Raw genomic sequence first — 16,053 nt, 5'->3', positions numbered from 1 at the left:
AATTTTCAATGTAAAGTATCAAAATATATCATAATATATCATAAGATATGGTTTATTATGTCATGTACATCTTTTTGGACCAAAATGGGTTTTTGTCTTATATGTATTTATATGTTTTATAAGTTATAAAAATAGAAGAGCTTTTATAGAAAAAACTAGCTTCTTCTTTTTATAAAATATTCAAGGAGATAATAAATGGAAAAGAAGACATGTTTGCATTTATTTAATCATAAATTCATGTTCTTACACTTGTAGCCTTTTGTTGCTAGATGCATGGTGTATTAAAGCATCAAGACTCAATGGGTAAGGACTTGGATTAAGATAATTAAAAGGCTTACATGTATTTCTTCTTTTACTAGCTAAAAGCCATGAAATTTTGTGCTTCCTATTTCCATATTCTCTATAGTTTTTGTCTCTTAAAGTGTTAAGAACATAAAGATGAAGATGATACTTGAATACTCTCTTTGAAGACAAACTAGTTTCTTTGTCTTAAGAGCTTAAGAGATTCTTTTATTACAAGAAGAAGACTAGCATCTTATCAAGTTGATTTATTGTTGGTGGATATCTCTAGAGAACTTCTACCTTGAAGTTTCATGCCATACTTCATCAACTTACAATCACCCATGAGAATCAAAGTCTTCAAAGGTTGTAACACTTTTCTTTCTATGGTTGTTTTTTTTATCTTTCTAAGTCTTGCAAAAGATCCTTGGTGGGTTAAAATGATTTTAGTTTTATTCAACAATTTTAAAGCTTCCATTGTCGTTTTTACCGTTTGTGAAACCGGATTTTTGAATAAAAACCCAACATATTCTAGCTTGCAACCTTCGATTTACATAGGTAAGAAGTTTGTTTCATAAGTATGTTGCTATAACTTGAGAAAATGTCATAGACTTCGAGGTTGCATGTATGCATAGTATGATTATGATTCCGCTGCGTAATTATTCTTGTTTGTAACCTAGAAAACCCATCACATAGAACAAGTTACTCCAAGTTAGTGTTTCCCACTTTTACCCCTAAAAAACCGTTAACTCTGTTAGCCTCTTGGAGAGCCATATGAAGACCTTCCATGACTATAATGAAAAAAAAGCATGTCACCTTGTAAGAGTCCATGCTGAATGACAAACTCATCAATAAGAGCCATATTTACTAGAATTAAAGTTGTAGATTTAAGGGCAACTTTGATCCAATCACACCAAATCATACAAATTTTGTCTTCTCCATCACTTAAATCAAGTAACCACCAGGGCCGTCTCAACCAGTTTAGGGGATCTAAGCGAACCAAAAGGTTGGGGTCCTTTCATAAATACAATTAAAATCATTTTAATTTTGTTCATTATCAATTTCAACATTATATTGTTCATTATCAATTTCAATATTAGTTTGTTCATGATTATTATTATTATCAAGATTAGTTTCTCTACTTTTTTAAAGTTTCTGACTCATATTTTCTCTTAGACATAAATTTTCTTTTCCTTTTAACAACAACTATCACCAAGACAATAAAAAGTCAACTAGAAGTAAGTAAATCAGTAATGGATTATAGATTGGAAATACATACTTTGCCTACTTGGCAAAGTGAGTTCTTGACAGTTCTTGAGTTTTGACAATTGAAATTCATTCGAACAATCCAACCAAAATCGTTCCAATATCCAAAGTCTAAACCTAATTCCAAGATCCAACTTGACATAGTCAAAATAATAATAATAATAATAATAATAATAATAATAATAATAATAATAATAAGCCCTATTAACCATAATAGATAGTCTAATAGAAAAAGAAGAATCAATAATGGATTTATCAATTATTAGTAATGGAATATGGAGAAATAGAGAATCAGAGGAAGAACATATCGTTTCAGATTCAAGAATGGATTGATGGAGAATCAATTTTTGAACAATCAAGATTTAAGAATTGGTTTTTTATTTTTGATCAAATCAAGATTCAAGAATCGATCACTTTTCAAACTTCAGAGCCAGGAAGAAGAAGAAAATTGAGAACACGGAAGAAGAACAATCGTTTAGAATTCAATTGGTAATAGGGCATAGGGATGTTATTCGGGTCGGAATCGAACCGAACCGACCCGACCCGAACCCGAATAAACCGAAACCCAAATAAGGGTAATTGTATGAGCCGAAAACCGAACAAAATAAGCAATACGGGTTCGGTTCGGTTCAGGTATTATTCGGTTCGATTCGGTTCCGACCCGAATAACCCAAATAACATGTACAAGATGATTAAGGAGCCGAATAACCCAAATAACATTTACAATGTGATTATAAATATTGTATTTTGTATGAATTTTGTAGCTTATGATAAACACGAATAACACGGATTAACTATTCTTGATATATAAAATGTAAAATCCAACAACCACAATCTTAAGATATAGTTATTAAGCAACATATTAAACACTAAACATTAAACATCCAAAACACCTAAAAAACTATCTATATGTATATAAGTTAAACATTAAACATTACGTGGATATTTTGGGTAACAATTGATAGAACACAAGACCGAATAAGCAATCGTGCATGTGGAAAAAAATATGACTTTTCATATTCGGTTCGGTCCATTTGGACCGAATAAGCCCTTATTCGGGTAACCCGGACCGAATAACCCGAAAACCGAATAAGACTTATTTAATTACCCGAAAACCGAATCGAATTGCTTATTCAGGTCTAATTCGGTTCGGTTCGGTTTCCGGTTCGGTTCGGGTTTTCGGGCCAAATTCTCATCCCTAATAGGGCGTGTGTGACTGCGAGAATGGAGAATTTGAAATCGTCATTCGTCCCTTAATTAATCGACATTTGGGTTAAGGTTAAGTGGGGCCCCCTTGAGATTGGGGCCCTAATCCCTTTCTTTCTTCCAATAAATGTAGAACCGGGCTTGGTAACCACACTAATTAATTATAGGACTTCTTGAAAACCATCAACTTATTTTGCTTTGTTTTGAACCATACAATAATCTCATTTAACATCAAAAGACCATCAAGAATTTGACGGCCTTTAAAAGTTAATTTAACATCAAAGGATCATCAAGAATTTGACGACCTTTAATGAAAGCTAATTATTCAACACTAATCAAACTTCGAATAACTTTAGCTAAACAATTAGCTAAAAGTTTTCTATTTATGCTGTATTGGAAACCAATCAAGTTGATTGGACAGTAATCATTGGCATGACTTCTCATTAACATACATAACATCATATGTGTTATATGTACTTTCTAAAATAACATCTAACATTCTAAAATGACTTCTTATTTACTAATATGGTATGCATATAACCTAATAACCTAACAAATGAGAAGTCAATTTATAAACCAAGATGTTATTTCATAGAGTATATATAATGTCATGTAGGTAAATAAAAAGTCATGTTAGTTTTACCACACGATAACCACAAAATATGGGGTCATAGTGAAAATTTCTTTGAAAAACATGTGTTTTTTATTGAGCAAAATAAAATATAGTGGTTAAACCACAAAAAATAATCAAAATGTAATGGTTTTGATGTATAGTTCCCCATTATCATCTTATTAAAAAGCCAAAATTTTCATTAAACATTGTTATGTTATTTTTATTTCATTTTCCCGCAAACTAGTTTTCCTTGGTTTCACTTTTCAACGAACGTAACAAACACGTTTTTTTTATATTTTTTATAAAATAATAAGACCCACATTCAAAAATGATTTTACTATTTTAAAAAATACTATATGTATGGTAAATCTATTTCAACTATATCTATGGGTGAAACATGAATCCATTTCGGTCGAATAAATAGAAGGGTTAAGTGAATCTATTTCACACATCTCTCTATGTAAGTACATTTTAATTGAGTTCATGGATCAACATGAATCCAAAGGAAAATAACATGATGCTTATATGGCATAAAAAAAGTGTAGAAAAGTATGGTAATAGTCTTATCGTAGATATATATTTTTAAAATGCCACACTTAACAGAACTCCCTAAATTGGGCACAACGCGAAGGAGTCGACCCTGATTCAACAAAAAAGGACACGACATGTTTAGTTGCGGCTGAAATTGGTTTGACTTTTCAACGCCATCCATGACACACAAAACTACAAAAAAGTGAAATTCATTCCACCAATCACAACCTCGACTCTCCTTCCTACACTCATCTTCCCCTTGCTTCCGTGTCCTCTCATCCGCCACTCCTTGCGCTACTACTTCCCACCCTCTATCATGGCTGCCATCGCTTCCCTCTGATGCTCAGGGTTAGGGTTTAATTCAATAACCCATAAAACATTTCCTCAGTAATATGGCGGCATCGTGTTTTTCTGCATCAACTTCACCTGAACTTGGGTTTCTCCGTCCAGACACTTGCGCTAACAAACTTCGTTTCTCAATTTCTAGACGTAATGCTCTCCGTAAATTCAATCGTTCCTCAACCACAGTTTCTATTAGAGGTCGAATTCGAGCGGTTGGGAGGGATGAAGTCGTTGTAGTTGAGAAGGAAGATGGGAAGATCGATCTGGGTGGTAATGGGAGCTATAAATATGTTAACGGGAAGAGTTCGAACGGGAGCGTTGTTGGTGAAAATGGGAGTCTCATGAAGTATGTTAATGGTAATGGGAATGGTAGTGCTAATGGAGGCGTTGCGATGAAAATTGGGGAAAAGGTTGGGGAGAAGAGGGATGAGAAGAAGAAGAAGACAATTGAGGAGATCGGTCAAGAAGATGCTTGGTTTAGGAAGAAAAATGGAGCTGGCAAAGTTGAGGTATATGTTTGAACGATTTCTTGTTTTAATTCTGTATCATTCTGATGAAAGCTTCAATTGTGTAGGTATCTGTTGCTCCTGGTGGACGATGGAATAGATTCAAAACTTATTCAACCATTCAAAGGACTTGTGAAATATGGGGTTTTGTTCTGACATTTGTCTTCAAAGCCTGGTTCAACAATCAGAAATTTGCATATCGAGGTTCGTTTATCAGCTATCAATTATCATCACCATTGTTGTTGTTATTAGCTTTTGGTTTAACTCTTTGATTGCTACAGGGGGGATGACTGAGCAGAAGAAAGCTCAAAGGCGAAAAACTCTAGCCAAGTGGTTGAAGGAGAGTATTTTGAGATTAGGGCCTACATTCATCAAAATTGGACAACAGTTCTCAACAAGAGTGGACATTCTTGCCCAAGAATATGTTGATCAGTTATCAGAACTTCAGGTATATAATATATCATAAACACATTAGTTACCTTTTGACTTTCACAAATAAGCTAACTCTGAATCTTTATACAGGATCAAGTTCCTCCTTTTCCATCAGAGACTGCTGTTTCCATCATTGAAGAAGAGCTTGGCTCCCCTGTTAATGAAGTGTTTGATTACTTTGATTTTGAACCAATAGCTGCTGCTAGTCTTGGTAATACAAGTTTGTTCATATGTCAATGAAAAAGTTTATGTTGGTCAAATGGTCAACCATTCATTATTTTCAAATTCAGGTCAAGTACATCGAGCAAGATTGAAGGGTCAAGAATTGGTTGTTAAAGTACAGAGACCAGGTCTCAAGGATCTTTTTGATATTGATCTTAAAAATCTGAGGGTTAGTGTAAAGACTTCTCTTAGTTGAATCTTTGTTATAAAACCTTTCTACAAATGAGTGGATGTGGATGTATATAATTAACACTTTGTTGCAATATCTTTTGTTATTTTCTTTCTCAGGTGATAGCAGAAAATCTTCAAAAACTTGATCCTAAATCTGATGGAGCAAAAAGGGATTGGGTTGCTATCTATGATGAGTGTGCTAATGTGTTATACCAGGTAACTCTTTTCTACTACAAAACTTGGATTTTCAAATCATAAGGTGTGAAACTCATACTCTTTTAGAATATTAATCCACTCCTTTTAGGTTTTTAAAACCAAGGTCTAAGATGCATATAAGAATTTCTCATGAGTTACATTCATATTTTTTATAATTTTTTCAGGAGATTGATTATACAAAGGAGGCTGCAAATGCCGAGTTGTTTGCAAGTAATTTCAAAGATCTTGATTATGTAAAAGTCCCAAGCATATATTGGGAATACACCACCCCACAGGTTAATATTTCAGTAAAAATATAAACTGATCTTGGATTTTATGATTTTATCAAAGTTTTTTCTTATCCCTTTTTTGGCTCAATAGTTTGATTCATATGTAGGTGCTTACAATGGAGTATGTCCCAGGAATCAAGATTAACAGAATACAAGCTTTAGATCAATTAGGTGTTGATCGCCAAAAGTAAGTCTAGTATTTTCTTTTTCTTTTTCCTTTTTTCAATTTTTACATTTTCTTTTTATTTTTTTTCCAATAGGTTGAGTAGGTATGCTGTTGAATCCTATTTGGAACAGATTCTGTCTCATGGTTTCTTCCATGCTGACCCTGTGAGTTTCCTATCTAGTATTTTTATGCTTTCTGTATATCAAGATCTTTCTTTATTTGTTTATTTTTTTTATCTTTATCCATAATAACATTGTACTTTCATCCTCTTACCCATAATATAAACATACTTATGTAGTTCCATAATAGAAATGTACTTTACACAAAAATAGCAAATACTTACAAATTTACAATAACCTGCAAAAAAATATATATGTATATTGTAGCAATAGTAAACGTATGTTGCTATTCTTTTCAATTTGCCTAATACAATTCACATGCCAATTATAATAAAAAAAAGTTTACCTTCTTTTATACAGCATCCTGGTAATATAGCTGTTGATGATGTGAATGGTGGAAGGCTAATATTTTATGACTTTGGAATGATGGGAAGGTAACAAGTAATAAGTAATTATTTTATTATTTCTCAAACAAAAAAGTTATATTTTTCTTGAAATACTGAGTCTTGAGTTGTTTGTTGCAGCATAAGCCCGAATATCAGAGAAGGTTTATTGGAAGTTTTTTATGGAGTTTATGAGAAGGATCCAAATAAGGTTCTTCAAGCAATGGTTCAAATGGGTGTTCTTGTGCCAACTGGCGACATGACAGCTGTCAGAAGAACAGCACTTTTCTTCCTTAATAGGTTACAATCAAAATTATATATATATTTTTTCTTAAATATATAAATATATATTTTTATGGATGTATGACATGTACACTTTTTACAGTTTTGAAGAACGACTTGTGGCACAAAGAAAAGAGAGAGAATTGGCAACACAAGAACTTGGATTTAAGCAACAATTGAGCAAAGAGGAAAAAATAGAAAAGAAAAAACAGCGTCTTGCTGCAATTGGTATTGATTTTTATTATGCATTTATCAGATTATATATAAGTTTTAGCAGTTAGTAATATTGTTAATAACTTTTTTATCTTTTTAAAAATGTTTAGGGGAGGATCTATTGGCTATTGCAGCAGATCAACCTTTTCGGTTTCCTGCCACCTTCACCTTTGTTGTTAGAGCTTTTTCAGGTTTCTTTTTTTTTTTCTTTTTAAAATTTAATTGGTAATTTTTGTGACTAATCTCACTTTATTTACTTTAATCCTTCAGTTTTAGATGGAATTGGTAAGGGTCTTGACCCTCGTTTTGATATAACCGAAATTGCTAAACCGTGAGTTAATTTTTATAAATCTAGATATTCTTAATCTTACCTAAAGTTCTATAAAATAAAGGGTTCTTTTTTTTTTTTTTTTATAAATATTTTTAGATATGCTCTGGAATTACTAAGGTTTCGTGAAGCTGGTGTTGAAGTGGTCATCAAGGTTTTTACTTTTTACCTTTTTAACCATTTGTTGTTATACTTTTTCCCTAATGTTGATTCGAGAATTAATTTTATATTTTAATTTTATGTTATAGGACTTCAAAAACAGATGGGAGAGACAATCACAAGCTTTTTACAACTTATTTAGACAAGCTGACAGAGTTGAAAAACTCGCTCAAGTTATTGAACGATTGGTAATAATATAAATTTTTCTGAAAAACTTAACTGTACTTTTTTATTTTTATTATTTTTATTTTAAAACCACAATACTTTTTTTTAACAGGAGCAAGGTGATTTGAAGTTAAGAGTTCGAGCATTAGAGTCCGAGAGGTCATTTCAACGTGTTGCTGCTGTTCAAAAAACAATCATAAATGTAAGTTTTTTTTTTTTCGTTTTTTAAATATAAATATATATATCCAAATTTTCGAATATTAATTTTATCTGTGGTCAAATGAGCAGGCTGTAGCTGCTGGAAGCCTAGTCAACCTAGCAACAATTTTACACATGAATTCAATAAGAGTAAGCATCAAATTTCATTTATACTACAATGGTAATAAAAATAAATAAAACTTTTTTGATTTCCTCATTTGATGATAAAATACTTTCAGGGTCCTGCTACGATATCATATATCTTTTGTGCAATTTTTGGATTCCAAGTTCTTTTTGGGCTACTGAAGGTTAAAAAACTCGATCAACGGGAGAAATTGATTACTGGAACAGCTTAAATAAACCGTAAGTAATTTACCTTTTTACCCATTTACTTCATGAATCCATGACAATATGGTAAATTGTGTGCAGGGTTAAAAAAGTAAATACATGTTCATGATGACCTAACCTTCAAAGAGAAAGGCTGTGGAGTTTTGTAGACAAATGGTAAGCATTCCCATGTGCTTAAATTTGACCCACCCATGTCCATGTGCTTGAACTTGAACCATATTTCCATTTAGGGTTTTGGGGTGTGTGGTGTGTGATGTTTAAATGTTAGTAACCCTAAATACTGTAGATATATTATATATATATCCCCGTAAGAAATGACATTGGTATTATTAGTACTCTAGTCAATTTTCTATGATCGGGGGATGATTTGTTTGGTGTTATGTTAAATGCAATATGGTGTAAAAGTGTATTGGTAATGTATTTATATTAATAAAGGTATTTAATGATTTTTTTTAACTAAATATTTACATCACATTAGTGTTGTGTACATGTTATGGAGCAATATAGTTCGTTATGGGGTCACATTTGGGATCTTGATCGTAAAGGAAAACCTTGCTGGATCGCAATATGATCGTTGAAATGGGATCGGGATCCAATCCGATCCTACCAATCCATGAAAATTTTCAAATTTTAATCCGGTTTTTAGCCAAAGGTCAATCGAGAATAGTCATATTTTTGTACTGTTTTATGAACCGTAAATGACCAATAACACTATATATCTTTTTCTCCTTTTACATTTTACTTACATGGATGATAGAATTTGAGATTAAGCTTCGAATTGTTATTAATTTATTCCTTCAATAGTTCACGCTCAACAATAAAGGTGAGCTTTTTGCTAGATTCTTTTCTTTGACTTCTCAAGCTCTTTTCATTGCGAGCTTGAGAACTTGTGTTTTTTAATTAAGCTTTAAAAGTTGAAATTGTTACTGATTTCTTCCTTATTAGTTAAAACATATAACATTTAAAATATTTAAAGCAAATAAAATGATGATTGTGAGTTGTTACTCTTATGTTATATGATAAATGATTAGTCTTTTAAGCTATTTAATCGTGTCATTAATTGCTACATGGCCCGTTACCTTTTTGAGCTATTTAACTCTAAAATACGGAAAAAAGATTTATATGCAATCAATTATCTTTTTATCACTTTTTGTGGTAATTTAGGGGGTGTTTGGATTAGCTTTTTAGCTTATTGTTTATAGTTTATTTGTGGTGGGAATAAGCAATAAACAGTAAGCATGGGGAGGGATGCTTATTAAAATTAGCTTATTTAGCTTAATAAGCAAGATTTTATCCAAACACTCAAATAACACTCAAATTAGCTTATTGTGAGAATAAGCAATAAGCATCTCTTTTTTTCCTATCCAAACACCCTCTTAAGATTCTCATCCAGATCTTGCAAATTTGAAAACGATTTTATATAAGATTCCGGTCTTAACAACCTTGACATTGACACTTTTATAAGATATTATGAAGATATACCTTATTTTGAGTAAAATCTCATTAAGGCTTACTTATATTTCAATTTTCAATCGAAAGAATTAACTGGGTTTGTCCCCTAATTCTAAACCTTCTAGCTTAAAAACAGAGATTTTAGTTTTGATTTAAGTTAGCTCGATGATTTTGGAGCAATGGACATGTTAATCCTAAATGTGCATATAACTTCGGGTGGATGGTAATTTCAACATACTCAAACCATTTGTTACATTAGTTACGTATCATTTTTTTTTCTTTCATCATTTTCAACCTACAACACATGAAAACTCATTTTTCTCAACCCAGTTGGTCACATCACTATTATTATTAAAATCATACAAAAATAATTCACAAAATATTAAAAACATACAAAAATTAATTAACAAACAAATAAAAACATATAAAACTATTTTTATACAAGTATTTTTGTAGGAAGTACTCATCTATGTAAACATGAGACTTTTCTCTCGACCTCTTTAATGCCTAAAAAAGATCTGTCTTATCTCAAGCATGTGAAAAGCCTTATCCCATCTAGCAGCAGGGTGGCGTTCACTTAGCCTATGAACTCCGACTCACTTCCAGCTTGGATCACTTCTAGCTCGAAACAGCCAACTCACTTCCATGACATAGAAAGTATATATATATATATATATATAAGGTTCAAATATGAATCACGTGTGAATGTGTGATCAAATTTTGACCATTAGATTAAAAAAAATGAAATGATATGATCTTGAGATACATATTATTAACATGGACTAACATGTATTATATAATTACAACTATTAATTATTAGGATGATTATGATAATTTATAAAGACGGAGAAATGATAATTATCAACATTTTAGGCAACAAAGTAAAACTAATTTATAAAAATCAAATCAAATCTCATATTTTATTCAACATATTTAAATTAAATCTATTTTTTTTTGATAACACGTCTTCATTTAACACATGAACACATATTTTGATTCTTTCATTCTTGAAGAATATGATTTTATTTAATAGTTTTTTTTAAGTTTTTCAGTCTTAAAGAATACAATTTTTTGAGAAGTAACATTCTTAAATATTACACCTCATATATAAAACAATACCATATCATTCTTTAAGGAAAATATATTACAATACAGTTAATAATATAAAATATGAAAATAAGAACCATTTTTATAACATAATACAAGAATATATACAATATTTTAAAAAATATACACAAACTTCTGTACTATATTCTTTAGGAATCTTTTATGACAAAACTGCACAAATAGTCCCTGTGGTTAGCTGAAAATTGCCACTTTGGTGCAAAAAAGTTTGAACTATCACCGGGGGTCCAAACTTTTAATTTTGTTGCGAGTTTAGTCCGATTTTGTAAGAAATTTTTTAAAAAGATGATTTTGCCCTTTATTATTTAATATTTGAATTTTCTTTTATTACAACAATTAAAAATAAAAGAAAAAAATACTCTCTCTCTCTCTCCCTCTTTCTCTCTCTCTCTCTCTCTCTCCGACCACCATTGAACCAATCCAACCCCTTTCCTTCAAAAAAATGATGAACTGAACCTGTAATTAAACCTAATAACCCTCATCCTGAAAATCAAACCCTAAACATGCAAATCAAGACTTACTAAACCATACACCTGCACATCGAAACCCATTGGCTGAAGGAGAAAAAGAGGATTTGGATCGGCACCTATGGTGTTCATCCGAAAAAGAAAACATAACCTGTTCGTGATTCATTCCCTAGAAATCTCAAATCGTTCTTATTTCTAACCTTTCACACATGAAATCATGCCCCCTTTTGTTGCTCTTGGAATGCATAGTCAGGACCCAATTAGAACAACATATGATTACCATCAAACAATTCGATCGGAACTCTCCCGATCTCCTCTACTCAGTGAATTCTCTACTTGCCGGAATGCAATCCACAATTTCAGGGCTCGTTGCAAGATTAGAGAGATGGAGATGAAAGTATCAACATAGATTAAAGAGGTGAGGAGAAAGAGTCTTCGATGGTGAGAGATTGGGGGATCACCGAAAAAGAGATTGTGTGTGTTCATCATTTGTATATTTATCATTTTCTTCCTCCTTTGATACTAAGAACCATCTTCTTCCTCAAAAAATCAGACATGAAAACCTTGAAATCGGACCTTGAAAACCAAGGAAATACATGTTTAAAAGGTATGAATGTTCATCATATGTATATTTATCATCTAGGTTTACAAGTTTCTCTGAAATTAGAACTTAAAACATTGAAAAACAAGCTATATCACCACCACCATCGTTCATCAATTGAAATGGAACTGTTGGTGTCACCATCGTTCATTAGTTAAACTTACCTGCGTGTATATATCCCCTACTACTTAGATAGATTTCTGTAATTCACTCTGTATGAGGGAAAATGCTTTGAGGTTCGAAAAAGGTTGTTCATAATAGGGGATTACGACATCAGAGAGGGGATTAGGGGAGGAAACGATATCGTTTACCTCGATTTGGACCTGCAAGATGAGAGAGATACGAGAGGAACAGATAGAATGAGAAAGAAGAGTCGGAGCTTCGATTTGGACTTTCATCAATTTTGGGAGGAAAGGGTTGGATTGGTTCAATGGTGGTTGGAGAGAGAGAGAGAGAGAAAGAGAGAGAGAGAGAGAGAGAGTATTTTCTCTTTTATTTTTAATTGTTGTAATAAAAAAATATATTAAATAATAAAGGGCAAAATCGTCTTTTTAAAAAAGTTTAAACAAAATCGGACCAAACTCGCAACAAAATGAAAAGTTTGGACCTCTGGTGCTAGTCCAAATTTTTTTGGACCAAAGTGACAACTTTCAGCTAACCACAGGGACCATTCGTGCAGTTTTGTCATCTTTTATCATTTTCGGTGAATATACAAAAAACTACAACATATAATACATTCTTGCAAAATCTTTATTAATCATAAAGAATTTGGCTTGCCTTTTTGATGGTTTTCTCATGCCCATGTCATTGTTTTTTTGATGGTTTTTACATGCCTCTATTTTTAATACATGTACCATTCTTGAAAAGTTATTCATCTTTTTTTTTTCAGCCTTTTATTATTAAAAATATATGTTGGTTTCAGTCCTCTATTTTCCAGCATCGACCAAAACAGTTGAATACATACTACATTGAATTTCCATATTCTTTGAGAATACAAACATAAATAAGTAAAGTGAATAAATTATTGTAGAATATATATATATATATATATATATATATATATATATATATATATACAAAGTCGGTTCAACTATATGAAAAAGATGACCAAATAGTATTATTTAAAAATGTGTAATATGAACCATAAACTTCTAAAAAAAGTAATAAATTCTCTATTCTCATACCATAATTCTTAAAGAATTGTCGGTGCCAAATTCATACTTGGAAAAATAAGCAACAAATAACTTCTCAACTGTTATTAGGAAAAAAACTGTCCATGCCACTTTCATAACCGGGAAAAAACAATTTGAATTTTGTTAATGTTTACAACATAAAATCATAATTATAATGAAGAAACACAAGTTTGAGAGGATACGATGGTTTCACCCACACATATCTAAGTTGCATGCCTAAATAATCTATATTTTGACCATATTTTGTTCAACCTAGTTAAATTAGTTTGGATTTAAGTGACAAACAACTCATCAACTAAATTATATTATTTTTGCAAATACTTAATTGATGCATTTTGAGCATAACAACATTCTTATGTGTTCATGCAACCCTAATTGCTTTGGATCTAAGTTTTTCTCTAGTTATACATACAAATAGATCTTCCAAAGGAATAACCTTAATACTAGCATATAATTTTGAAATTCAATATGAAACTAGGGTTAGAATGTTACCTTTGTTGTTATCTCGTAATAACAAGCAATCTACGAATGATTTTGACTCTTGAAAGCTTGAGTGCCTCAAGTGTTGCACCTCTAATGGAGTCACAAACACCAAAAGCAAAGGATGAGTGAGAGAGAGGGCAAAAATTCTGCTAGGGTTTCTCTTGGGAAGCAGGTGCCGAATTTGAGAGGTCTAATGGTCTTTAAATAGTTGTGGCTACTAGGGTTTTCAGGTGGAAACCCTAATCCTTGATTAGGCTCCAAGCAGCCCATGAACCTACTTTCTAGAAGGCCTTGGACGAATTCTATAAGGCATCCTATAGATTTCGTCCAACCCTTTTGAAGGGAGTCCATCAACCCAATAGTGCAACTATCATTGATTTGCAATATTAGTCCCCACACTTTTAATCGGTTCCTTTAATCCCGAAATTAACATCAAATTAATTTCTGATTAAATACTAATTAAATAACATGATTTCTAATTAATACATTATTCTTATAATATATTAATAAATCATTTAATAACCTCTCTCTCCAAAAGTCATCCTGTTAAGTTGCTAAGGTGAAGACAACCCAAAAGGATCATGCTACTATAAAATCAAGTACATACCAATTATAGTTATGAGCTTAGACATCTAATCCAACATTAATTTGATAATTCTAAAAATAAAAAGTTTCTATATAAACTTAGTTAGATATTGGAAATCAAAGTTGAGTTTTAAAAGCTAGAAAACAAAATTAACAATCAAAAGTGAAACACTTTTCGGATGAGGTGAATTATTATCAAATGCCATTTTTAAAAACTAAAACCTTGTAGAATAAAAAAAACAAATTAAAAATACATAACGTTGATTTTAAATTGAATAAAATTCTTTTGGAGTTTCAATGATTTTAACGAATAAGATCACATTTATAAAAAATGGAATTTCCCTTGTCAGATGTCAAATTGAATAATTAAAACTGTGTAAAACAAAACTAACAAATTAACAAACCTGATACTGATTTAAACCATTTCTAGGTTTCAAAGATTATAAAGAATAATAACACATTTTTTCCAGTTGTAACATCCCAAGTTTCAGAAGTTTGAGTTAAGAGCTTAAAGTGTAGATTGAAGAAGGGACCCGACGAGTAGGTATACTTACTTGCCGAGTTGGAGCTGGATCCGGGTTATAGAATAAGTGACCGACTCGGCGAGTCTGGTCTGGTCGAGAAAAGCCCTAATTTTAAGGGTTTGCACCCTATTTAAACGCATTAATGCGCCCCAACCTCGCCTCCATCACCCTCAGAGCATCCTTTACCGAACCCTAGCCCCCTTAAAGAGTGTGTGGGTGATTGTTACTTTGTGAAGGAACTTTTGGAGCAAGTAGAAGAAGGAGAAGGTTGAAGAGTTCAAGGAAGAGGAAGTAGATCCAGAACACACTCATTTGTGGTCATCTTTTCTGGTATTAAAGTCTCCATCTTGCTTATTGATGTAGTAGATCTTGTTTGTCCCCAAATTGTTGCTTTTAAGCCCAAAAACCCCAAATCCTTTGTGGTAAAGCCTTATGATCGGGTTATACTTCAGATCTGGACCCTCATTGCATTCTAGAAGTGTAAAGTTTCAGTTGTGGTCGTGTTTGAGGTCCCTCTTGAGCTTGGAACCCCATTAAGAGCCTAGATTTGGCATTTGAAGCCTTTAAAGCCATGCATGCACGTAAAATTTGCAACTTTACGTGATAAGCATGCCCTAGAAGCTTGGATCTGTGATTTGGAGCCGCTGCATGGCTCAATTCAAGTCGGTATGGAAAAAGGACTGTATGGACTCAGAGAGTCGGAAGGTTGACTCGGCGAGTCATATGAAGATAGTCGTGGACTTCACGAGTTGGATGAGCAACTCGGCGGGTCCGATGAAGATTGCCTTAGACTCGACGAGTTGTTCATACAACTCGGAGAGTCGGATGAGTTTTCCCGATTAAAGTAGAGTTTAAGTGAAATAGCTTCATTCCTTCTTAGATACACGTAAAGTTAGCAACTTTACGTGTTCAGATGGTCATAGGGGATTAGATATGCGAGTCAGATGCTCTGGAATGGATTAGAATCGATTGTATGAAATTTGCACGTTAGGACTCAGCGAGTTGTTCTTCGGACTCGACGAGTCGAGTCGCGAGTCCCCCGTCTTTCTTCGATTTGTGAGTTCAGGGTGAATCAGTGAGTGGGGAAGGGACTCGGTGAGTTAAAGTCAGAGTTAGTAATGGAGGGGCTCGGTGAGTCTGCGCCCTGACTCGGCGAGTCCGGTCAACTGGAAGTTGAATTTGACCAGGGAGTTGACTTTGACCAGGGGT

At 32.6% G+C, this 16,053-nt stretch overlaps 1 protein-coding gene across 1 annotated transcript; it reads left to right on the top strand.

Moving 5' to 3' along the window:
* Nucleotides 1–4,162: 4,162 nt before the first annotated feature.
* ATH13 (ABC2 homolog 13) lies at nucleotides 4,163–8,656 on the top strand. The gene is made up of 20 exons (XM_079024911.1): nucleotides 4,163–4,746; nucleotides 4,812–4,947; nucleotides 5,025–5,191; nucleotides 5,266–5,386; nucleotides 5,466–5,566; nucleotides 5,686–5,784; nucleotides 5,949–6,059; nucleotides 6,161–6,240; nucleotides 6,314–6,383; nucleotides 6,699–6,772; nucleotides 6,863–7,021; nucleotides 7,107–7,231; nucleotides 7,327–7,407; nucleotides 7,487–7,547; nucleotides 7,644–7,698; nucleotides 7,793–7,891; nucleotides 7,981–8,070; nucleotides 8,157–8,216; nucleotides 8,306–8,429; nucleotides 8,496–8,656. The coding sequence occupies exons 1-19, from the start codon at nucleotides 4,288–4,290 to the stop codon at nucleotides 8,420–8,422; spliced, it is 2,265 nt and encodes a 754-aa protein (XP_078881037.1). The 5' UTR covers nucleotides 4,163–4,287; the 3' UTR covers nucleotides 8,423–8,429; nucleotides 8,496–8,656.
* The last annotated feature ends 7,397 nt before the right edge of the window (nucleotides 8,657–16,053 follow it).

The sequence above is a fragment of the Lactuca serriola genome, chromosome 2 (assembly GCF_051521515.1).
Source record: "Lactuca serriola cultivar US96UC23 chromosome 2, Lser_US96UC23_V15, whole genome shotgun sequence".
NCBI lineage: Eukaryota > Viridiplantae > Streptophyta > Magnoliopsida > Asterales > Asteraceae > Lactuca > Lactuca serriola.
Note: the sequence above shows the minus strand (reverse complement) of the source record. Positions and strands in the feature narration are given on the sequence as shown.